The sequence below is a fragment of the Strix aluco genome, chromosome 6 (assembly GCF_031877795.1).
Source record: "Strix aluco isolate bStrAlu1 chromosome 6, bStrAlu1.hap1, whole genome shotgun sequence".
NCBI lineage: Eukaryota > Metazoa > Chordata > Aves > Strigiformes > Strigidae > Strix > Strix aluco.
In genome coordinates, this window is record NC_133936.1 from 38,467,434 (window position 1) to 38,491,419 (window position 23,986).

At 42.1% G+C, this 23,986-nt stretch overlaps 1 protein-coding gene across 5 annotated transcripts in view; it reads left to right on the plus strand.

Moving 5' to 3' along the window:
- The window catches only part of UNC80 (unc-80 homolog, NALCN channel complex subunit), a 133,720-nt gene that overhangs the window by 70,053 nt on the left and 39,681 nt on the right, over window positions 1-23,986 (plus strand). For 4 of the 5 annotated variants that reach the window (XM_074829703.1, XM_074829706.1, XM_074829704.1 and 1 more), the window contains 16 exons: window positions 1,841-2,038; window positions 4,117-4,224; window positions 4,974-5,112; window positions 8,489-8,670; window positions 9,049-9,180; window positions 9,701-9,887; window positions 10,762-10,893; window positions 11,422-11,565; window positions 13,006-13,106; window positions 14,528-14,614; window positions 15,389-15,572; window positions 16,250-16,344; window positions 17,257-17,346; window positions 17,745-17,846; window positions 20,168-20,348; window positions 21,296-21,564. In XM_074829703.1, the coding sequence (XP_074685804.1) occupies window positions 1,841-2,038; window positions 4,117-4,224; window positions 4,974-5,112; window positions 8,489-8,670; window positions 9,049-9,180; window positions 9,701-9,887; window positions 10,762-10,893; window positions 11,422-11,565; window positions 13,006-13,106; window positions 14,528-14,614; window positions 15,389-15,572; window positions 16,250-16,344; window positions 17,257-17,346; window positions 17,745-17,846; window positions 20,168-20,348; window positions 21,296-21,564 (2,331 nt within the window). The remainder of the gene's footprint in view (window positions 1-1,840; window positions 2,039-4,116; window positions 4,225-4,973; window positions 5,113-8,488; window positions 8,671-9,048; window positions 9,181-9,700; window positions 9,888-10,761; window positions 10,894-11,421; window positions 11,566-13,005; window positions 13,107-14,527; window positions 14,615-15,388; window positions 15,573-16,249; window positions 16,345-17,256; window positions 17,347-17,744; window positions 17,847-20,167; window positions 20,349-21,295; window positions 21,565-23,986) is intronic. The other variant, XM_074829705.1, reaches the window with a different exon arrangement.

Genomic DNA, 23,986 nt, shown 5'->3' on the forward strand with positions numbered 1-23,986 from the left:
TAGTACCTCAGTCCCTGAACAGCCCTGCTTCTCTGTCAGTACTCTAATGCTCTTGGTAATGCTTACACCCCATTTGGAAATTCCAGTATACTAAACTGAGTATGTTAGACATGACAGTGTGTACTAGGCGATGAATTGCTAGAGGAAAAAGGCATCTCCCTAGCTAGCACCTTAGGAAAAATCACAGTGCCTTTGCTCAGTGTGGGAGGATGCATGGACTGATAAATACGAGGCATAAACTGAAGGGAATTTGAGATGTTTGTCTCACTTTACATGTGATTAGTCTGCATAGGAGAAAGGAAGATTTGAAAAATCACCCGTTCCAGTTAATGCCACGCAAGTACCAATATCACATGAGAACTTTCTCTGTCTCTTTGTTGGAAAGAAGGTGTGGGTGGATGGTCACTAAAACTACAGGCAAAACAAAAACCTGCTTTACTTAATGGTCATGAGCAAACCACTCAAAAGGATCACTAGTTCCAGTTGCTTCTATGCATGCACCAGCATTTCCTTTAGCTGTCCTTTACGGCAGCCCAGAGCGTGATGTCCTCACTCTGTGTCAGTGTATCATGACTGTAAGTTATAACAGTGGACCAGAGACTGGGTAGAGGCTATACAATGCTGATCAGATTATACCATTTGCACATTGATACAACACTAGTGGCTTGAGTTATTCCTGATTGACCCCAAAATAATACGAGGCCAGAACAGGCAGGCAAAGACAATAACCACACATACAGAGCACACATTTATTTTAAATTAAGCTTCTGACTTTTTAGAAGCCTAAATGTTTGATGGTTGAGAGTCATGTGGCTGCCTTACTTGAGAGCGCCAGCAGACTGCAGCTGCACAGACCATAAATGGATGGAAAAGGTGGGATAGCTTCTTTCTGGTAGTTCTGGGTATTTCTGCACTAGGTTGTAAGATGAAGAGAAAGATTCATAAAGGTCAGTTATGACCTGCAGCATGAATGGCTTGGGGATGCCTGTGTGTTTTCTTCAAAGTGCTACTGAGTTTGTGTGTAACATGAAGACCAACGTGCAAAGGGCTGCTGGACTGAGCTTTGTTCCTCTGGGAAGAAATGCTCTGAGTTGCACCAGAGAGCAGCCACTGAAGAGTAGACGTACCCAAGGCTGGCTTTATTTAATTAGTTAGGAACTAATAGCAGTGTTGCTGCAGCAAAGCAGGGCTCAGAATAGCTAAATGCCCAAATATTTACTCTTTCTTAGATGGGTTTTAGAGCTCCTTGCTGCCATATGGCAACACCACTGGAAATAGTAACTGAGCCAGCTAACATAAAGCCAGGCTGGATGGGCCTACCCAAGCACAGTGAGGGAAGCATATGCAGAACAACTGGCACAGCTTATTCCTACTTGAGAGCGAACTGAGACATTTCCTTTCGCATTCTTTGAAGGAAACTAACCCCTGAACCTGGTGGGTTTGCATCTTTAATGATGATTGAGTAGTTGACAATTGCCATTCTAAGTCCCCATCTCAGAGTGGCGGTACAACAGCTTTTCTGCAAACTGAGAGAATACTGTTTTCCTCAGCCTTAATCTTGCCACCAGCCAAACATACACATCTACAGCAGCTCTCTCTCTTTGTCTGCTTTGTTAACACTAATGTTTCTATAGCCATGCCTAGCTAGTTTGTAAACCACTTGCAAGTATGGAGCTCTGCACGGACACCCATACCTTTTCAAAAAGCTGTGTTGAGCTTCATGCCTCCCCAGCTAGGCTGTGGAAAAGGTAGCTTGACTGTCCCCATCACTGGCTGTCCTATGCAGTTCTCTGTGTAACTCCCTTTTCTATAGGTCACTATTCTCTTTTTCCTTTTCAAGGTTATGATCCTATTATGCAACCAGCAAAGTTTCATATGTACCCACATTGACTACTGTCACCCACACTGCTACCTCCATCACAGCCGGTCCTGTGCTCGCCTTGTCCGGGCCATCAAACTCCTGTATGGAGACACAGTGGACTCTCTGCGAGAAAACAGCACATTGAACAATGTGGCAAGAGGCAAAAAACAAAAGGAAGTGAGTAGATGGAAAAATCTGAGTGTCGGGGGGTTTGTCTGGGCAGGTCACAATTACCTTCAAAGACTGAATAATGTATTCTAACAGTTCTTTCATGAAAAAATGAGCACAGCCCTTCTCAAATACAACTTTGCTGTAAAAAACCCTATTAAGTCATTTAGCATTATAGAGGGAATGTAATGTGTATTGCTTGGGAAGAATCTTAGTTGCTGATAAGGTCATTTAAAAGCTTATAACCTGACTTTAATTTTAATATTCTTTTATGGCCTCTACTTATCAGCCCCTGGAGTCCAGTCTCTTTTTTCATGTTTCTTCTCATTGGTTAATAAGAATCACTCTTGAAATTCTTGTAAAATCTCAGCTCTCAGAGCTGTTCCAAGAATTGTATACATTAGTCTTTAACGTTACAGTCTCTTTAGTGACATTTTAATGACCAGTTCAGTGGGCTATTCAAAGAAGATTGTGATCTTTCAGCCACATAAGTGGTGCCTTTAACTGCAGTGGAAATACATCTCTGCTTCCAGTAAAGTGCCCACCCAGGTACCAACTGAGTCATGCCAACAGTTGGCTAATACTTTCATATTCCTGGCCACAACAGACAGACTACAGTTATTCTGAATGCTTGTAATGGTGGAGTCATTCAACTACTTTTCATTAACATTGAAAACAAATGTGTTCATGAAACTGTCATGAAGATTTAATTTGGGTAAAGAGGCTATCGTCCCTGGAAGTGGAAAATGAAGGAGTAGGAGACAAGTTCATAACGTTTCTTCATCAAACAGTGGATTGATTGTTTCCTGTCAAGTTAGAAAATCGAAGGGTATTTGTATGGAACAAAGCACAGAGCAGATGGAACAACAGCTCATGATTCTGCTTTCCTGGGAACAGTAACCCCCATATATTTCGTCTGGCACAGAAAAGTAGTGTATCACTTAGTTATTTAGGAAGAGAGACAGTCATTTCCTCCACAGAAGGCAGGCTTGAGATGAGCAGCTGGCAGTGTTCATGAAAGGTAGCAAAAGAACACTGTGCATTACTGTGTGTTGTTTCATCTCCAACTTTGAATTGCATGGCAAAGTAATATACATTTCATCATCCATCAAACCATCAAAGCCTTTAAGCAAGAGCAAGGAAAAAAGAGGTTGGGGGATAAGGTTTCCTACAAACACATGCACCATGTTTGTACAGACCTCACTGTGGGAGAGCAATTGATAACTTTTGAATTTTATGTAACAGTAGACTTTTCATCCTGCTTCCTCATGCTCTGGTATTCTCCAAGTGTGGTCATTCTCTTGACTGCATGGGCACCATTTCCACATTTATCTGGTTCCAGGGGAACCTCTCTTTTACTGTCACAGCTTGCAGAATGAAAGGCTAGAGGTAGCTGCAATATGTGGACCTGGCTATGTGCTCCATGGGGCTTGTGAGCTCTCTGATAAACGAGGACTCCTGTGTTAATCAGCAGGCTACTAACTTGAGGAGAAGGGTCTGTGGCAACCCAGCATTCTGGAAAAAGTCCCTGGTATTGTGAATAATGAACATAAAAAGGACTTATCATTATCACTGTCACTGGCAATCTGCTAGGGACAACTCTCAGGCAGGCATGAGCTCAAGTCCTGAAATGTGTTGTCACTTATGCTTTTTGAGGAAGAAAAGAAGATAAATGTAGCTGAGAGGAATCATTGTTGTACACACTAAACAGCTCTGCTGGGAAGTTTTTAGAGTGAAGCTGTAGACTTTTTACCTCTAACCTGCTTAAAGTACTGTTCTCCTGAAATACATGGGTGTGCCGCCTGTGAAGATTACACAGAGCACATTCACATTCCTCATTTGGTTTATTAGCTTCTGCCTTACGCTTTTATTCAGAAAAGCATTGTTAAAAAGAGAAGAAAATTGCATGAGAGATAGCATCTCACTGATACTAGGCCTGTTGTCAGCACAGGAGAAGGCTTAGTGTTACAGCTCTGGTACTAGACAGCTTCTAGTGTATGGAAATTCCTCTTGTACATGATCTCCTCCCTTTCCACATTTTGGGAGACTGAAATGTGAGCTCCACTTTCTTTTTTTTTTCCTTCCAGTGCTCAGACAAGTCGTGCTTGAGAACTCCTTCTCTAAAAAAGAGAGTGATTGATATCAACTTGGAAGGGAAGAAGGACTCTGGAATGCTAAAATACATCAGGCACCAGGTACTGACTAGGCCGTATGCTAGTTAGGAAGGCTGATGCATGGATGTCATGTTAGACTGCAACAGGAAGGAAAATGTATATGGATCTCCAAGCCCATGTGAAGAACTGTTCCTGAATATCAATCAGTTCAGACCGGAATGTTTTCCCCAGCTGAGTAATACTAAATTTAAGCCTCTTAAGGTGACCCCATCAAAGAATCCTTTAAACATGTAGCTCCATTAAATCGCAGTCTGCATCTCTGGCTTCCCACAGCAACACATACATCAAAACTGGGGATTAAAAAAAAAAAAATAGAAAAAAAAGAGTAAAAAAAAATTCAATCCACAAATGTGTTTAAATACATCCTGTCAGTTTTCAGCAAGAGTTTTCTTTGTTCTTTCTTGTTCAGTGTTCCTGAAGAAGCAACAGGCCCTTCACAGGCCTGTTCTTGGCAGTCTGTGAGATTTTCATGGATCTGTATCAGTGTTTGTGCACTGCCTTGGGAGAGTTCCAGCTTTCCTTTTGTCCTCTTTATCAGTGTTTTGGTGACATGAGTGACTAGCAAAAGACTCAAGGAACTAGCTTGCAAACACTGCTCTTTCCTTGTAGGCTGAAAGCAACATTCTTAGGTGGAACATTATCTGAAATGGCTGAAACTAGAGGTTATCAGTAGGTAATCTGCAGACCAGAACTAGGGCATAATTACTGAGTGTGTTCACTGTGGGTAGTTTGCACAACTCAGCTGTAAGGCATGACTTGTTTTTTTGCAGGTAATGAGCCTCTCCCCTGCACCTTTGTCACTGCTAATCAAGGCAGCTCCTATCCTCACAGAAGAGATGTATGGGGACATCCAGCCAGCAGCATGGGAGCTCCTGCTCAGTGTGGATGAGCACATGGCTGGAGCAGCAGGTAAGAGAACAAAATCACTTAGTATAGCTACCTTGGCTGCATAACTCACAGTAGATCACAGGGCCTTGCAAGACAGCTTTGTGGTGGAGGAGTCTGAATGCCACCAAGGGTTTCTTGGGGGCTGTTTGGTTTTCATAGACCTTCATGTGTTTTGTGCTCTGTACAAAAGAGGTGGTCAGAAGTATGAGGAAGGCAATCTCTCAGACCCTGGTTGTGGGTGATTAGAGAGCATCAAAATTAGTATTTGTGTTTAGCTAGGTTTCTAGTCAGAGGAAACACAGTGATGTAATCTGTCCAGAGTTTACTGAAGTATTTTTTATGTTGCCTCATGGAAATTGTCAGTACCAGTTGAGGGCTGATATACAAAAACTGAGAAAGGCGATGAGAGTGGAAGTGTCATACCTCCTCTGTTACCCTGAAAGGAAAATTCTCATGTTACATGGAGACAGCAATGTTCCTCAATAATTAGTCTTATAGTATGGTATTTATCTAAATATTCCATTTCCACTTGGTATTAAATTGTGCAGATGACATCTGCTGATGACACATAGTTGAGAGGCATCTTTAAGACAGAAGATTAGAACATCATATGCCTGTGAGAGTATTACCTTGAAAAAGAAATTCCAGACATGGGATGAAATTTATTACTACGAAGTGTAAGACTATGTCCTTGCAAACTAATAAGAAGATTTTTTCTGTTATGAGCTTGGATCTTCTCCCATGGAACTGATATAGGTTCAGAGTATATCACTTGGCCAGATGGTGGTTGACTTAATGAGCAGAATTGAGCTGTGGAAACAATAAACACAGTCAGGATGTGTCAGAAGAGGTATTTCATTAGAGATTCAAAGTATTAATATTGTTGTAAAGCACACTGTACAGTTATCTAGAACACAGAGCTTCCATGCACAATTCTGGTCACTGAAGAAAGAGACATTTCCATGGGACAGGTACAGTGAAAGACTGTTGGGACAGAAGGAAGAATGAAGAGTCTATATGATGAGGATATTTATTTAATGGATTCAGATGACAACTGGGAGGGGATACTGTTGCTCTCCGTAAATACAGCAGACCAGGCATGGAGGAACAATTATTTAAGCCATGGTAGCATAAAGATGAGTATGAACTTTTGATGACCTTTTTCATCTGGAAAACAAAAGATTTCTAACCACCAGAAAAGAGAGAAAATGCACTTAGGTTTAAGAGTTTGTGAAAAGAATTAGATGATGTGACTCAGGAGTTCCTTTCTAGTTTTATTGTCCTGTCCAAACACTCATAGCCAGTGTGTGCTAACACCAGATGTTCAGAAATCATGAGCCCCAACCCTAGAAACTGTGAACATCCCTCACACACAATACACAGACTGCTTAAATAAAGCATAAAGCAATCAACTTTCTTTGTAAGCCAGTCTCCCACAACTTTCAAATTCTACCTTTCTCCTCCCCCAGCATCCAAGGAGATGGCTTAAAGATTGCCATCTTCCCCAGATTTGCACGCCTAAGGGAGCCATCACAGGTCTTCTTACACTGAAGATTAAATTACAGGCATTTTTATCAAAAGCTGTTAACAATGCAAGAGTTTTGAAGTGCTCCTCAGACATCTCTCCTCTTTTCATCACACTTCAATCTAGTTTACCAGTCCTTCATTTTCCACAGCTGGCAATGAATTCTGCCCTGAAGTCCATTGTTTGACTCCAAGTCTCATGTTCTTCATGCTTCTCTCACTTTCCATCTGCTTCACCAGTGCACAGGGCACTTCTTCAGCCCACAGTTCTTCTCTGTGCTCTTCCCTTTACCTTTGCCTTTCCCAGGCCAAATGTGCAGACAGGAAGAGAAAGGAGCAAAACAAGAGAAACAAGCTGCCTGAAAGTGCACTGCTTTCTCCCCTTCAAGTCCCTTTCTGGGGGATTAATTCTGGATACTGTTCCTCTCTTATCAAAAACTTACCATGGCTCACAGGGAAGGGAACAAAGCTTTGCTGCTCTTCCTGAGGACTCCTAGCTGGCTGCTCCTCCAAAGCAGCCTCTGAGATTCATCTTCCTCCTTCTCCCCTTCCTGAAGAAAGGATTAAAATCCATTTGAGGGTCTGTAGTAGCTTTTTTAGTAGCGAGTTATTTCAGCCCAAGCATAAATTACATTCATCGTGGTCAAAACCTGAAAACCCATAATGTTTCTATCCACAAGCTGGACAAAAAGATGTGTTGGTGTACAACAGTACCATCTACTGACCTCTTCCAAGGCTGTATTTCTTTTTTTTGGTTACTTCAGTATGAGCTCACACTTTTAAATCAGTCCTACTTGACATAACTACACTGAAAAGACCAAGAGTAGAAAGTTCTCTGAACTGGTGAAACAGGAGGGTCCCTACAGATCTGAAGCAGAAACGGGAGTCTTCGCAGTGCAAGGCAGGACCTAGGCAGTCAAAGAGCAGCCTTGTGTTTCTGCAATGTTCAGACTGCCTCCCATCAGCACAGCTCTCATGCCTGGCACCTTCTGAATAAGTTGAGGCAAACACGATGGCAAATGTCCTCTTTCTACTGTGGAGGAACAGCAATCAAATCTAGAGAAATTGTCTCCAGTGACCTGTGGTGAGCTACTGATCAAAGAAGCCATGGACTTTCTGACACCCACTGCACTCCCACAGGAACACTGTTCCCTCTGCTTTTGTTTCCTGCTCAGTGTCCCTCAGACACCATCTAAATGAATTGGCCTCCATCAGGCTGGACTTTGACTATATCTGTTTATATTCAGATATGCTCCATTGAAACAACTATGGGCCAGCTCAGCTTCTATCGTGCTGTTTTCCATTGTGATCTGGTCCTTTGTCTCACAATTCGTAGCAACTCAGTTTTCTCTTGGAGGCAGACTGTGATCATTGCATGGGGCCCATTTAACTAAGAACGTTTCTTTCTTGTTTCATCCATGAAAATGGACAGGTAAGACCTCTACTGGGGCACTGCCTCCTGATCTGAGGGGAAGGCAGAGCTTCTATTAAACCAGCCTTTGTTAATCATCACAGAAATTACTTGGAGTGAAATCAATTAGTCCTGTTACTTCAAGAGATGCTTCTTATTTTAAACCAGGCAATGACTGAGATTTTTAGTGAGAAGAACAAAGCTGTATTTTATTTTAAAAGCAGGTTTTTCAGAAGCTTTTACAAGCTTCACATGTAACGCTGTGTGGCTCCAAAAGGTGGAATCACACGTGCTTGGTTTCATGAAGCAGTACAATTTTCATTGGGTCTGGTAGACTGCTGATCTCGTTTCTGGAGCCAAGATTAGGTTTCTTTGGGTGGGGGGTTGTACAGTTGCAGTTTTTCTCTGCCAAATAAACACGTTATTAAGAAAAACGGATGATCAGATGTTCTCTCCCTGCAGCTGCCATGTTCCTGCTGTGTGCTGTGAAAGTGCCAGAGGCAGTTTCTGACATGCTGATGTCCGAATTTCATCACCCGGAGACAGTGCAAAGACTGAATGCCATTCTCAAATTTCACACGCTTTGGAGGTTTAGGTATCAAGTCTGGCCAAGGATGGAAGAGGGAGCACAACAGATCTTTAAGGTAACTAGGACACATGAAACACAATGTTGCGGTTAACAGCTTGCCTTGTGGGATAGATGTGTAATGACACACTGCCATGAAATTGCTTGAAAATCTGTTTAGAGAAAAAAAATGGTTGTGTAAGTCACACTAGTGGGGGAGGTGATATGTAGAATTCCAGTATAAAGTGGGGAGAGTATAATGGGGACACAGGTCAGGAAAAACATCAGAGAAAGGAAGAAATGTGTGTCATACATGGTGTTACATTGTAGTGAGATGTGGGATTGGCAAAAATTAGCAGGTAATTAATGTCTTGGGTACTTGTGCTCATGTTTAATTAGCAGTACTGACATTAATAATAGTCTGCTGTGACAAAATGTCTTTCATGTTTTTGTTTAGATCCCTCCTCCAAGTATAAACTTCACTCTGCCTTCTCCTGTCCTGGGGATGCCATCTGTGCCAATGTTTGACCCCCCCTGGGTCCCTCAGTGCAGTGGGAGTGTGCAAGATCCTATAAATGAAGATCAGTCGGTAAGCAGACATTGTGAGAGTAAGCACTGTTTTTTCTCTGTAGCAGCATGGCGGAAGTTAAGCCAAAAGATGTGCACTAAACTCTGAGTTTTCTTGTCTTCCTCAGCTGGGAAAAATCTAGTACACAGTCCATGTAGGGCATACAGAATTTTCTACATGGGCATAAGGCTTTTCTGTTTGTTCAATGAGGTACTGTACTGCATATCATATCCCTGTGAGAGACAGGAACTCAGCTCTTGGGAGCACACAGCTGTTCTCTCTCCAAGAGAAGAACAGTTCACTTGAACTGTTTTCTCTGCACTGGTTCATGTGTGTCTCTTAGGTGAAGTCTGTACCAAGGCTTATTATAGACATAGCTCCAAGAGAACCCTCCTGGTGAATCTCTGTTCAGCTAGCACTAGGCCGATTTGTATTTAGAAACTGAGTTGCTGAATGTCACTGAGGTCTCTGGCAGAAAATGCAGAATGTGTGCGTTTGAGCTAACAGCTTCAGGCTGTTTCTTCTCTTTTCTTCCCGACAGAAGTCATTTTCAGCCAGAGCTGTGTCACGTTCCCATCAGCGAGCAGAGCACATCCTGAAGAACCTGCAGCAGGAGGAAGAGAAGAAACGCCTGGGGCGGGAAGCCAGTCTCATCACTGCCATCCCCATCACTCAGGAGGCCTGCTACGAGCCAACCTGCACACCGAGCTCAGAGCAGGAAGAAGAAGGTGTGCTCCAGGGCCAGGAACTGCATTCCAGGAACCGGAGAGCACCTGCCACCAACATAGGGCACTGTTTAGGGGTGTGATATCCAGGAATATTGATTATTAGTGTTAGGAAAGTCACAACCACATCCATTTGTTGAAGAGTCCAAGTCATTGAGAAAAAGTGTAATTAAAAATTAGTGCAAGAAAAACACAAAACCTTGGACGTATTGAGTGCTCCCTGTGTGCCCCTTACCCCTCTACCAGCAGCTTCAGTGAAATTTGCCAGCATTTAACATCTCAAAGCTCCCAGCATCTTGCAGGATTTAACACAATGAGAATATTCAATACTAGGAATGAAATTTGTTTTTCCTAAATTTAACCCCTTAATAATTAAAGGGTGGGAGGAATCACCCTTTGGCAGTACCTGTCTTAAGACACGTAGCTTAGGATAGACTGAATTGCCCCTGGTCCAGGCTAATAGAGCACAAATATTTCATTAAAGGCATTCCAAGGCATGTGCCATTAGGTGAGTACAGTGATGTTCAGATCTAGACATATTTGGGAAATCTGTGTGCAGAAGTCCCAATTCTTAGGAAAAACTAAGCACCAGCAACCATGATGGTTGACAGGATGTAGATGAAAAGAAGTATAGAGCCAACTCAGTTACAATGTGACTCACTGAAGCACTGAACACGCTTATGGAACAATGCTCTGCTGGTTCCCAAAGCATGAGCAAATTACCTGACAAATCTTCACAGATTTTAAATTATGCCTTTTGAGTGTTACGTGACTTGAATTTCCAATGTTGCAATTTAGTTGTAAGTGTTGTCCTTCAGAAAGTTCCCTAAAGTCTGTCAGTTGGATCTGGATTGACATTTCCTGTTCTCTTTGTCAGTAGAAGAAGTTGCCAACTTGGCCTCCCGCCGACTCTCTGTGAGCCCTTCCTGCACCTCCAGTACATCTCATAGGAACTATTCTTTCCGCCGTGGCTCTGTCTGGTCAGTGAGGTCAGCAGTCAGTGCAGAAGGTGGGTTGACTTTCACTTTGGAGCATCCTTTTCTAGGATTTCATTCACTGTAAGCCTTTCCTGTTGACCCATAAAGCTGGTGGCATTTCCTTTTGCTGAATGTATTCCCAACCTTGAGCCACTTTATAATAAATTACTGCCCTGCGTTGTTTTATTCACCTCTGCTGTCTCAATGTCCTCCCTTACCTCTCATGTTTTGTTTAGAGACTAGTGCCATGGAAAGCACTCCAGCTGAAAAGTGGTAATGAAATGGGATTTCATCAAAAAGGAAATGGGTTCCCTACAAGAAAATAAATGTAAATAGGAAATATATATATTTACAATGAAAATTCTTGATCAAGAAGTTGGCTGGAGGCTCAAGTTTCTTCTTGGAAACAGCAGTAAACCTGCCATGCTTGAACAGTGATCAGACAGCCTATCATTTTGTTCTGTTTGTACAGCACCTAACATAAATGTTTATCCAACCTGCTTGGAGAATACCACAGCTTATTCACTAACACTCATCTTCTACTCTTGTTAATGTTCCAGATGAAGAACACACTACAGAGCATACTCCAAACCATCATGTGCCACAACCACCTCAAGCTGTGTTTCCAGCGTGTATCTGTGCAGCAGTGCTCCCCATTGTCCATTTGATGGAAGATGGGGAAGTCCGGGAGGATGGAGTAGCTGGTACTGATCTATGTTAAACTTCAAAGGATTCTTGCTCAAGGGTGGCAGAACCTGTCAGCACTTTGAACAATGGCTTACATTTGTTAAGTGCCATAACTAAAGTGGAAAAGAGGTGTAACACAACCTTGCATTTGCTCACAGTTCTTGTTTCCTAGAAGTATTCTGTGCTATATATTGTTATGAGTATATATGTTTGTTAAGAAGTTAATGACAATCTTTTAAAACCTCACAGACTATTTGAAAGTAGATTCACAACAGAAATGTGACTTTGTAGGGGTTTTCCTTTTCTTCTCCATTATTTGTGTTTGGTTTTCAGGGGTTTTGGCTCTTTTGGGGCCCTAAAAAAGCCCCCAGTTCAAGAAAGATATTGAGAAGCTGAAGAGGGTCTAGTGGGGGGATACCAGGATGATAAGACACTTAAACTAGGTATTTTGTAAGAAGTGATTGCAGAAGCTAGGCTTGTTTGGTGTGATGAAAATGAAACAAAGAATTAAAGGAACGCTAACTTAGAGGTTACAACTTGCGAAGTTCAAGTTAGAAGGAACTTCATAACCAGGAGCATAGTGCGATCTCTGTTGATTCTCCATCCACAGTGATTATCAAGCCTTGGCTAGTAAAACTCATGGTTGACAATCTGGTGTAGGTGACAGTCCTGCTCCAAGTGGGACTTGGACTAGAGACCTCCCAAGGTCTATTCCCACCAACACTTCTTTGATCCTATGACAAACAGTAAGCCACCTATACACAGCTTGAACATTTTGGTTATGGTTTGTGATGTATTTGTTTCTCTAAAATGTTTATAGATGGTGGACTGTTGCCCTTCCTTCACTTCTCATCACTCATCATGTCAGCTGATTGCACATTTAACTTTCTGTTACATTTTTTATTCAGTTTTGGGTGGATGTAGTCAGCCACCTAAATAATGTATGTGTCATTTTGTGATCAGGAACGGAGTACTGAAAACAAAATAATGAATAATTCTCTATTGTTGTGAATCTTCACAGGATTGCCATTAATTACGCTGTGGGGAGTTGATCATCAACACAATTCCCTGCTGATTCTCTAATACTGTTCGCCAATACCAGATAAAATCACTCAATGAGTCACCATGAAATTGAACTTCTATGCATGAACAAAAAAGTACATGAATTTATGTTTTTTAATTGCCAGTTTTGTCCATCTGGAGATGTGAATCCAAACAGTTATTTCTTTATTATTCATCTGACTACAGTGGTGAAGTGTTTCCTGTCATATCATCAGTAGTTAGGGAAGGTTCATTGTTGCTTGAGATGCACTTGTGGCCAGGAATCCTAGTGCATCAAAGAGGCTCCTGTGTGTTTCAGTTGTGGTAGAAGGTTATGAACTTTTGCATCTAAATGTGCCAGTTCAAGGCTTTTCCAAGTGAGACGGCTCTGACTTTGTTTTCTTTCTCTTTTACAGTAAGCGCTGTTGCTCAGCAGGTCCTGTGGAACTGCTTAATTGAAGACCCCTCTACAGTTCTGCGCCATTTCCTTGAGAAGCTCACAATCAGCAACCGACAGGTGAACTATTCCTCTCCCCAGTGGGTGTATGTATCACTTAGAGCAGCGGAGCACAGCTGCAAGCAGAATCACTCTGTGGGCATCACTGGAGAAGGACATTTGCTATTATAATGTAGCTCAAAATCTTTTAGGCCATATCATCAGTTGGCTTCAATCTTTGTCTGCTAATATAAATGGGACAAAGCTGATTTACCACCACAAAGAATCTGACTTGCTCTAAGCCAAACTTTGAACAGCTGCTTAGTGAAGCACAACCCTTTCTATCTAACATAGGCAATAATGCCTCCACCCATGCCACTCTGTCCAGCTTTCTCTGAAAGATGGGGGTGGCCTTGTCTCTCCCTGGCATATTAGACTGCTTTCTAGTGCCATGGCTAAGCTTTAGGGAAGAAAGGCCTACCAGTTCTGACTGGGTGAAAGACAGTGAGACTATCCGTACCACTTTCTCAACTGCACACTTGGTGTACGATATCAATCATAGCACTGTCCTCATTTGCCAAGCAACCACCTAAGAACTAACTACAAAATGAATATTAAACCCTGAGAAAGGCTAGGAAAGTCTGCTTTTTGGTTCCTTGAGTAATCAGGTCTCAGTGGCCTCACTATTCCTGAGACTTTGGAGCCATAGTCCCCAAAGCTTCTGTTTAAGTTCAGAGGGTCACTTCTGTTTTTAAGTATCTTGAAAAGCTCAGCTTCAGAGGCATCTGAGCTATCATAGTCTGCTGTTTTACCATCTCTTCATAGGCTTACTACAACCATGAGTACAGAACACAGAAAACAGGTGTATTTTCTTGGAAGCTTTCAGCAGATATATCACTGGCATGGGTTGTCCTATGCATATTCATGCCTATAACACTAGCTCAAATCTGGGTTAAGAGGATGAGGGCCACAGAAGAAATTTAGGAGGCAGTCTGTCTATCCTTAGCTGACAGTGAGATTCCTTCCCCTCTACACTCCCTTCGCACCATAAGAAATGTACTATTCTACATTTAGAGCAGGCAGCCTCTAAAGGAAGAAAAGTTAGGTTCTGCCCGCACCTCCTACCCAGCAGCAGCTATTGAGATGAGCTGAACTAGATTTCACAGATCGTCTAGGTAGTCATTTGTTGTGGTAAGCCACACAGGCATTATCACAGGGAGAGGAGTGCAGAATCAGGATGCTACAGTCAATACAAATTGCAGTAGGAGGTATTAGCCTCTCTGAGATAAAAAAGAAAGACATTGACCTGGGTGCTGTGCCCTGGGCCTTATTTTGGGAAATGCGGGAGCAGTCACAAGCATATAGTTCTACTTCATGCACTGAGAGACAGAGCTGAACAAGGGAGTATGGAAAAGGGGAAGAAACAAAGCCAGAGAGAGCAAAAGGGAGAAATCCATTCTCCATTCTGTGATGGAAAGAAAAAACATTTTCTCTTCTTCCAGGATGAGCTGATGTATATGTTAAGGAAGCTTTTGTTGAACATTGGAGACTTCCCTGCCCAGACATCTCATATCCTCTTTAACTACTTGGTGAGTAGCTTGTGGGTCTACTGTGCAGCCCAGAATCTTACCTCTGCTTACATATGTCCTCAAAAGTTAATGTGCAAGGAAATAAATGCTCTTAACTTTTCCTATATAGCTCATATCTTCTTCTGGCTGTGGGTGCAAGTCACCAGGCTTACACCAACCTTTCAGTCCTTTTAGGGATAGGAAAAAGAACCTTTAAGTTTTTATTAAATCCCTAAGCAACGTGTCATGGATTTCTGTATTGAACCACGGACAATGAGTTGTAGACCAATAGAAGGATCCCAGTGCCAGAAACCTTTAATTATTTTACTTAATTTTGATTCAGAAAGTGCTTTGCTCTTGGACAGTACTATTGCAGCAAATCTAGCAACTTCTTTCAAGATTGTGGAAAATGCATTTCCTGCAGTTAGGAGGTGAACCAGACAAGATGTATGCTGCTCTGGGAGCCCTCTGTTGTTTGTGTGTCGTCTGTGTGGCAGCACACCAGAGCAGAAGGCATAGGAAGTCTCTTACTGCAGAGGTTCTCTCTTTTCTGCTTCTACAATAGCTTTTAAGGCTGGGCTGCAACAGCACTTTTTGCCCCCCACCCTCATCCTCTCTAGAAGAAGGAAGATTGTTCTGTAGTATGTATAAACTTTCAGAATGTAAGTTTAATGAGTTTATCCCTCTGAGTGAAGAAAGGTAGAAGAACAGTATTTTTGTTCTGTGTTTATACAATGCTCTGCACAGTTAGAAGAGTGTGTATAATCTGATATTCCTCTTACTTATTACCTGCAGGTCGGACTGATCATGTATTTTGTACGCACTCCATGTGAGTGGGGCATGGATGCCATTTCTGCCACACTTACCTTCCTTTGGGAAGTGGTAGGCTATGTAGAAGGACTCTTCTTCAAGGATCTCAAACAGACTATGAAGAAGGAACAATGTGAAGTGAAGCTGCTGGTGACTGCCTCAATGCCAGGTATAAGAAATGGGTTTTTAAATCTCATTCACTTCCAAGTTCATGACCTACTCTACCAAAAAGGAGATCCATCCAAACTGGATCAGAAAAAGACCTGCTACAAATGGCTGCATGTTCTAAGACAGTTTTCCTTGAGTTGAGGATTCAGTCAATAAATTCCACCACTAATTTCCTGAGATTCAGAAAGCCACTTTAAGAGCTCTAAAAGAAGCAAACAGAAAGTGAATTAGAACAGTCTTTTCCACCCAGAGCTTTGTGCCAGTTGGGCTGTGAAAGGCTGGCAGGATGATCATTGTAAGACTGTAGACTGTTTGATTTGATGCAACCTCTCATTTAAGTCTTGAGAGAGCCCAAGAAGAGCATGCTGTGAGCCTAGGCCGTCATGACTCAGGCAAGAGATATCTTGCTGAAAAACAGATCTGACCTTTTAGGTTTGTTCCTTCTTCAGAGTGACAGTTGCTGCTAAAGCCAGCTCATCCTTTAGGAACAGATCGATTTCTCATTAACTGTGGAAGTGTGAGACTATGCTAACACTACATAATGGATTCCAGACAGGACTGACATTGTCTGTCTGCCCAGGAATGAATTTTAACTATCGCTTTTCCTCCATGGGCGATCTTTTGAGATTGAGTTAATTAAAGAGGCCAGGGAGAATGCAACTGCTTTTCTTCCTTTAGGCACAAAAACCCTTGTCGTGCATGGACAGAATGAGTGTGACATCCCAACGCAGTTACCAGTCCATGAGGACACACAGTTTGAGGCTCTTCTGAAGGTAGGAGTGAGTTTTTGAACTGGACAAATTGCTTAATAGTACATTTACCTGCCATACCTATATGCCAGCAATACATTCTGCCTGATCATCCTGTTTCAGTGCTGGGGAGGGGAGATTGCTGACAGGCATTTCTGTCTCCCTGTGAGAGACCTTGGTTGCAAGAAACAGGGTGCGCATTAAAGGATAATAGAAATGCCCTGACCTCACCGACAGCCAAAACCCCACAAATGCAACTACATTTGCAGACACTGCAGCTTGTTGGGTATTTGCTGTATACTATCCTTTGGATAAATACATAAATCATTTACATGTTTGGTTTTATCAACACTCAAGACAACAGAATGATCAAGGCCAGAGTGGAAATGATGGTTCAATAGCCACGATATCTTGGGATCTAGGAGATGTAAGGTCAGTTCCCCCTTCTGCCAAAGATTTCTTGGATGGCCTTAACTGAGCCAGATAGAAAAAGGATTTGTAAAAGTCTTAGGTTTGTCCAACTATGTTAAATTTTAATGGGAATCACACATCTCAGTGCTTTTAAGGATCAGAACTTTAGTGTCTCTGTGCATCACCTATCACTAAAGCTTGATAAATACATAGTATGGAAATAGAAGCTGCAATACCCATGTGACTCATAGAGCCAGACAAATATGTGCAATATGAAGACATCGAAATCAGTAACATCAGTTTTCAGGACTGTGATATCAGCATACCTTGATTATCACAAACACATTCATGTACTTTATGATTAAAAAAGAAATTAAGAATTAAAGCCAGAACAGTGTACCAGCCTGCCTGAGGCACGCAGGTTTGTGCCATTATACGTTATTAGCTGGATATTCATTTGGATGTTGTGGTCTTTATACAAGACAGCTAATAAGTAACAGGATGTTTTTCTCTCTTCCTTTTCAGGAGTGTTTGGAGTTTTTTAACATACCTGAAACACAGTCTTCTCATTACTTCTTAATGGATAAGCGATGGAATCTTATTCATTACAACAAGGTAGGGCAAAGGTCAGGTCCAGATGACTTTGTTCTTTCCATCGTGCCCCTTTTGAAACATCAGGGTTCTCTAAAGGAGAAAAGCAGCCCATAAATAGACAGAATTCTGTCCTGTGGCCACCACATTTTGCGTGTTTAGTTGTGTGTGGTGAAAGATTGGAGTTTGACAGAAGAGGGGAAGCAGAAGTGGAGTGCCTTGCTCTTAAGTCATTAATGTCTAGCTTCCTTAGAAAAGAGCAAATTTCTCTTCTGTTTATGCTCTTCCATGACGCCTGACACTGTCTGAAAGCCCCTACTCAAAAGCCTCAGAAAGGGCTAAAGGGCCTTTTATACAGTTCTGTTGAGTGATGCTGTTACGATTACATTTTTTTAAAATACACTTGTTTCCTTTCCTGGCAGACCTACGTCCGTGATATTTATCCTTTCCGGAGGTCAGTTTCTCCCCAGCTCAACCTGGTGCAGATGCATCCAGAAAAGGGTCAAGAGCTCATTCAGAAGCAGGTATCTCACTGTCACCAAACACCTCTGTCCAGAAACAAAGCCTGTAAATAAACCTTTCTTTTCCCTTTAAAAGCCTTCATGTATGCTGCATGGAAATAGAGAGCTTTGCTGGAGAAGCAGCAATTGGCAAGAAATCTGCCCTTGTGCCTTTGGACAGGTGTATAGTATTTTAAGAAGAGTAAAAGGATGCAATGTGAATTCCCTCCCCCTCTCTCCAGCCAGCTTCTTTTAGGCAGATCATTTTGCATTCTCCTACACGTGGCCAGAAGAGAGCTTCAGTTGCCTCAGTTTCAAAAGCTGGTTATCCCTTTCTTTAATATGACCTCTGGCTGTGGAGCAAGAATTATCTGTTCTACCTTCCTCTGTGTCCTCTCACTGTAGAGGATGTTACCTGCCTCTCTTCCTTGTCCTGCTCTCAGATGTTAGCCTTTTCCATAACTACTCGCAGAGGCACAGCGGTAGCAGTTGTTTTTGTCAGGGGAATATCTGCCCTCAGAAAAGCACTGTTGTCCCTGTCTTCCAGCCTCATGACCAATCCTGCTAATGTTCTGCAGCTCCCAGGAGCTCTCCTTTAGGAACTAAACCCGAACTAAAGTGGCAGGGCAGTGCCTTTAATGTACTGCAAACCCCTATAGATGTCATTTTTTTAGACAGTAAGACAATGGTATTGAGCTCACTCTACCTGGAGAAGCCACATGCTCTGCCTTCCACAAAGGCAAAGTTGTCTCAGTAGCAGGGAGTTGAGTGTTTAGGGAAAATTTGCTCTAGCTCTATCTGCAAAGGATGGTAATAAGCAGGAAATAAAAAGGGGAGGGGGGGGGGGGGGGAATGTGGTTGAACAGGATCAGTTTGTTATTAACAGTTGTAGTCTTCTAGCCAAAAACCAGCTACTCTAGTTGAGTCCCTAGCAATGAGAGTGCAGGGGCAGGAAAATATCATCAGGAATGGTTATAAAACGCAGCTATAAAGCTGCTTAAGAGGTACTAGCAGCTAAAATAATGAAGAATATAGTTAATGCCATCTCATATGTATACAGTACAGAATAGGGAAATATTTCATACATTACATCTGTCAGTAGAAAGTCTATAAAAATCTGAAATTACTTGGGATCATTTTGGTTGTTTCTCTGACAGAAATTATTCTTACTTTGGTTCTAGCAGATGTGTCCCAAATATCAAATAAATGAGTTTGATATATCCTACATTACCCCAAAAGATTAAAATGGCCTGTCCAGTTTTGTCAGGGCATTATTTTGCATTCCTCATTTTTCTATTTAGAGTACTTAAAGGCCAAAATATTTCTAAGATAAAACTTAAATCAAGCATCTACCAGCCTCTCTGTAGTCATGCAAGAAGTTGCTGGACAACATCCAACTTCAGCAAAGAAAACAGCACTGTAGAGTCTACCCACAGAGCAGCAATCCATGGAAAAGTACTTTCTTTACTGTTAATTGATTGAGCACCCAATTCTAAGCTGAGTGCACTTCAGAGCAAGGTCAGAGCAACTGCAGGATGTGGGAAGCTGAGCTCTGTCACATGTTAAACCACATGCTTCAAGTTTTGGCTTCATCCCAGTAGCTAAGAGCTGTCTCGAAACTGCTTCCAAAGACAGTTGCTTCTACTACTGAGCATCACTCTGTCTCATGGTTACTTTTAGCATCAAACTAAAATAGCTAGCCTGACTAGTCCTACTGGTCAGAAGTTCAAAGGAGGCTGGTAGAGTGGAACCTGGTTTCCCAGGTGGTGTAAACCAGAAGCAATAATCTGAAATCATCAGGGCTTTGCTCATTTGCAGTAACTCAGAATCTGGTCTGCTTTGTTTCATTGACTACTTTTCTTTTGCAACTATACATACACTTTCTATGGCCCAGTGTGAGCCAACCTCAACCCAGAAGGCAGGTAACAATTCCAACTCATGTTGACTATAGTCTAAGACCTTGTAGAGAGCAACTGCAACTGTATGGCTTTCAGTTTGGAGTTGGTTTGCTTCAGACCACCTTGGGGTTCACACTGGCAAAGTTTACATTAATCTACAAAAGACTGCATGGCACCATTGCAAAGTGTTTGACAACCACTCGGGGTCCTCCACAAGACTGAAACAGAAAGTGTTCTTAAAACCCCTTTTACAAACATGATCCATCTTTGCAGAGCTGGGCTGAAGAACAGTGGTCACGCAAATTCTAGCAAAAAGGTGCAACACTAGCCCTGTGAATTTCAACAGGATCCTCTGGGCCATGAGTGCAGCATCCCTCCCATCAGAAAAAGCCATGGAAACTAACCTAGAAAAGTGCATTCCAATCCTTGTCTCTTTTTCTCTCTCAGGTGTTCACCCGCAAGCTAGAAGAGGTGGGGCGGGTGTTGTTCCTCATATCACTGACACAGAAGATCCCTACTGCCCACAAGCAGTCCCATGTATCTATGCTCCAGGAGGACCTCCTCCGCTTGCCTTCATTTCCCCGAAGTGCCATTGATGCTGAGTTCTCACTCTTCAGTGATCCCCAAGGTATGGCCTTTTGATAGCTTTCTCTGGTGGTTGTACAGGGTCCAGAAGGTTTCTGTGAGGCACTTCATTTGCCTTAGGAACACACAGGCTTGTAGCGTAACTGAAAGCTGATGAATCTCTTCTAGGGAAAATGATACATAGCTGTTGGTTTGTAAGCACAACAGCAGAAAGGGCTTTGCTCTTAGAGGTCCCCAGACAAAGCTACTTTCTTTGGACACAAATGAGAATAAGTTATAATTATGGATTAAAATTATGCATGAGACTACAGCTAGAATACTCTGTCCACTAGCATAACTGCACCTAAAAAGGATTGCTCAGGGTTGTTTGCCATCCGCTTTGAGGAAGCAATGGACTTCCAGTGAAGATTGGGCAAATTCTGCAGCAGGGATACAGAAACAGCCCTCTGTTTAGAAACTTTGCTCTGGAAGTCAGGTAGGGATTCCAGCCTGATGTGGGGATTGGCCCGTTTGGCCACTGCAGCAGGATGGTAAGCATTGGCAAGTTCTGTAACAGGCCCTAAAGGCACTTGCTTTCAGAAGCATTATTGTAACTCTGCATCAAAGTCCTGTAATGTATGGGACACTTGAAGGATAAAAAATCAGCATGAGTCCACACAGCTATTCAGGTTGTGTGAGGCAGATGATGCATGTACAAGCTCAGATCTGCTTTCACTTTTTAAGAGGAGAATTTCCAACCAGTGGGGAGCAGATTTAACGAGCTGTGTGATATCCGTCATTCTTCATTTTGATATGTGTTGCCTTCAGTCAAGGTTTGCTCAAGCCCTGTGGGCACTTCTAGAAGTACAGGATGGGTGAAATCACTTTAAAAAGGCAGAACAATGGTCAGTGTTGTGGGATGGTTCTTTGAGAGGCCTTTGGCCTCTGGGAATGTTGTGAGGCTGGCTGTGGTGGACAGAGTTGATTGCTGTTGCCTCTTCTCCCCCACAGCTGGGAAAGAGCTCTTTGGTCTGGACACTCTTCAGAAAAGCTTGTGGATTAAGCTGCTGGAGGAGATGTTCCTTGGCATGCCCAGCGAGTTTCCCTGGGGAGATGAGATCATGCTGTTCTTGAACGTCTTCAACGGTGCCCTGATCCTGCACCCTGAGGACAGTGCCTTGTTGAGGCAGTACGCTGCCACAGTCATCAACACAGCTGTGCACTTTAACCACCTCTTCTCCCTCAGCGGGTACCAGTGGGTCCTCCCCAGCATGTTGCAGGTGAGCCATTTCCATGAACAATATGAGGGAAGACTTCCAAGCGAGCACTTTTTCATAGGACTGTTATTGGAAAAACTTTAAACTGCTGAGTCCTGGTGAGATCACAGATTCTGGGGGGCCCAAGAAGACAACAGAGCAGGGTGGGATGGCCCAAATCAGCATTCCTGAGACTACATTCCCTTTTGTTCTTGAGTAAATGACTACATTTTCTTTTCTTCTTTAAGTTAAGTAAATGAATGTCTGTTTCCCTTACTATGTACTCCACACAGAAATGTGAGATTTCTGGACCTTAGGTCTCCCTCAATATTTTTTCCTCCAGGGATGGCTGAAGTTTGGGGAATAGTTGAAATATCTGGATTTGCTAGTTGATGGTCAAAAGGAAATTATATTCACTTTTTTAAGTATGATAATTGTATTATCTGCAATTTAGATAGCAACAGAAAATAACACTAAATTTTTATGAAAAACTCATGTTGTCTTTTCATGTGAGTGATGACAAATATTGGAAGTGTTAGAGGCGGAGTTTCTCTTCACTTTGAGGTGTACAAGTATGCCTTTTTTTCTGTTGACATTTGAGAAAAATCCGATACTGAAAATAAAAAAAAACCCAAACAATGTAGTTCTTTGACAGACAGAAAGATTATTTCTGCAGGGCTTGAAGACGGTATCTAAAGATTTAATATTATAATGCAAATACAGAAACAACTAGTGCTTCTGTAAAAAAAGCAATGACCATGACATCCCTATGTATGTTCATTTTGACATAGTTAACAAACCACAATAATTAGGACCAGTGACGAGTTTTGCTACTTAAACAAACTCTTTAGTAACTGGAAACTCTAATATCATGCCTTACATGGTTAGGTAGGTAGGTATTAGATCCAGGTCTGCAGTGCATGAATTTATTCATTAGAAACAAGACATTTTGAAATAAAATACCTTAATAACTTAATTTGAAGTACTTGGCAGTAACCATTCAGCCCTGTGGACTCTCTCTTCGTTTTCACTTTTCATATTGAGAGAAATTAGTTTTGTAATTCGTTTCTATCCCCTGTCTCCCCCCCTTACCAATTACTGTCAACTACTGAATAAATAAATTACACTCTTGGGAGGCAAAAAAGCAATTCCAAATGAAAACCCAAGTTTTGCTGAGCTTGTTTGCTTTTGCAGATCTTCACATCTCTGTTCCAGGCACCCAAAATCAGCTGGTTTGTTTGTGGTCATCACAAACAAATTCTTCTACCGCTTCTGGGCTTGAACTAGCCATTAGTATCTTAATTCCTGATGCATACATGCACATACCCTTACAAGGCTCTTTTTGTTGCAGGTTCTTCTGCTTTCCTTAGTGAAATGCATATACAATTAATTATTTCCCTTTTCTCAAGTAAATGAGATATTGCAAGGGCAACAGGCCATGGTGATTGACTGTCCTCATAAGCATGCTAGAGCCTTCTGATTGTATTAAACACATACTAGTCTCTTCAGCCTACTAGGCTACCGAGAATTGAATTCATCTCTGCAGAGGTCTTGCACGCTAATAATTTTTTAGAAACCTTCAAGAGGCCTGTGCTGTAATGTGACTTTTGCAGTACCATAAAATCTCAGCATTACCTGTTGCCAGCAAATAGCAAAAAAAATCCTGCCTACCCCCACTCCAAACCTCCCACAGACTTGTACCAGCAGAGAAGTGCAGACAGGCAATTGAAATGGGCAGAAGAAGGAAGCACAGTGAAGTTGTTCCTAGCAATTTATAATGTTTACATAACTGAGAAACAAATCCCACATCTTTAGCAACACATTGGCTGCATGGTTCAGTGGCCAGCCGTGAAGGAAATGCCACTCTAAGAGCCTTAAAATATCTTAAAAGTGGGTGGAACTGTCAGTGTGTTGGAGGACAGGCTAGGAGTTCAAATATCTTGAGAAACTGGAGATGCAGTCTGAAAAAAGGGAAAAAAACAGACTAGGTTGATCAGGCTGGACAAGTGTAGGTTCTTACTTATGAATAATGGGTCATGTAACTATGGAAGGAAAGTAGCTGATTCAGTAGCAGCTCTGCAGGAGTTATTATAGATGTGAAGTTAAACATGAATCAACACTGTCCTGTTGAAGGATAAAAAAGAAAAAGAAATTATCTCAAATGCCATTCTGGGGTGACTATACAGATTTGTATCTTGTGAAAGAAACATGGAATAATTCTGCTGCTCCAATCAGCAGCACTCCTGACTTGAAGTGCTGGCTCTGTCCAGATGCGGGCACTGCACAAAAGACATCAGTTAACTGAAGAGACTGCAGACTGGAACAGGGATGTACATCTAGAAAACATGTCATGTAAGAAAGGACGGAAAGAGCTGGGATTTGATTAACTGAAAAAGATGAATATTGAGGAAGAAAGCACTAACTAGCTTCAAACAGTAAGGTGCTT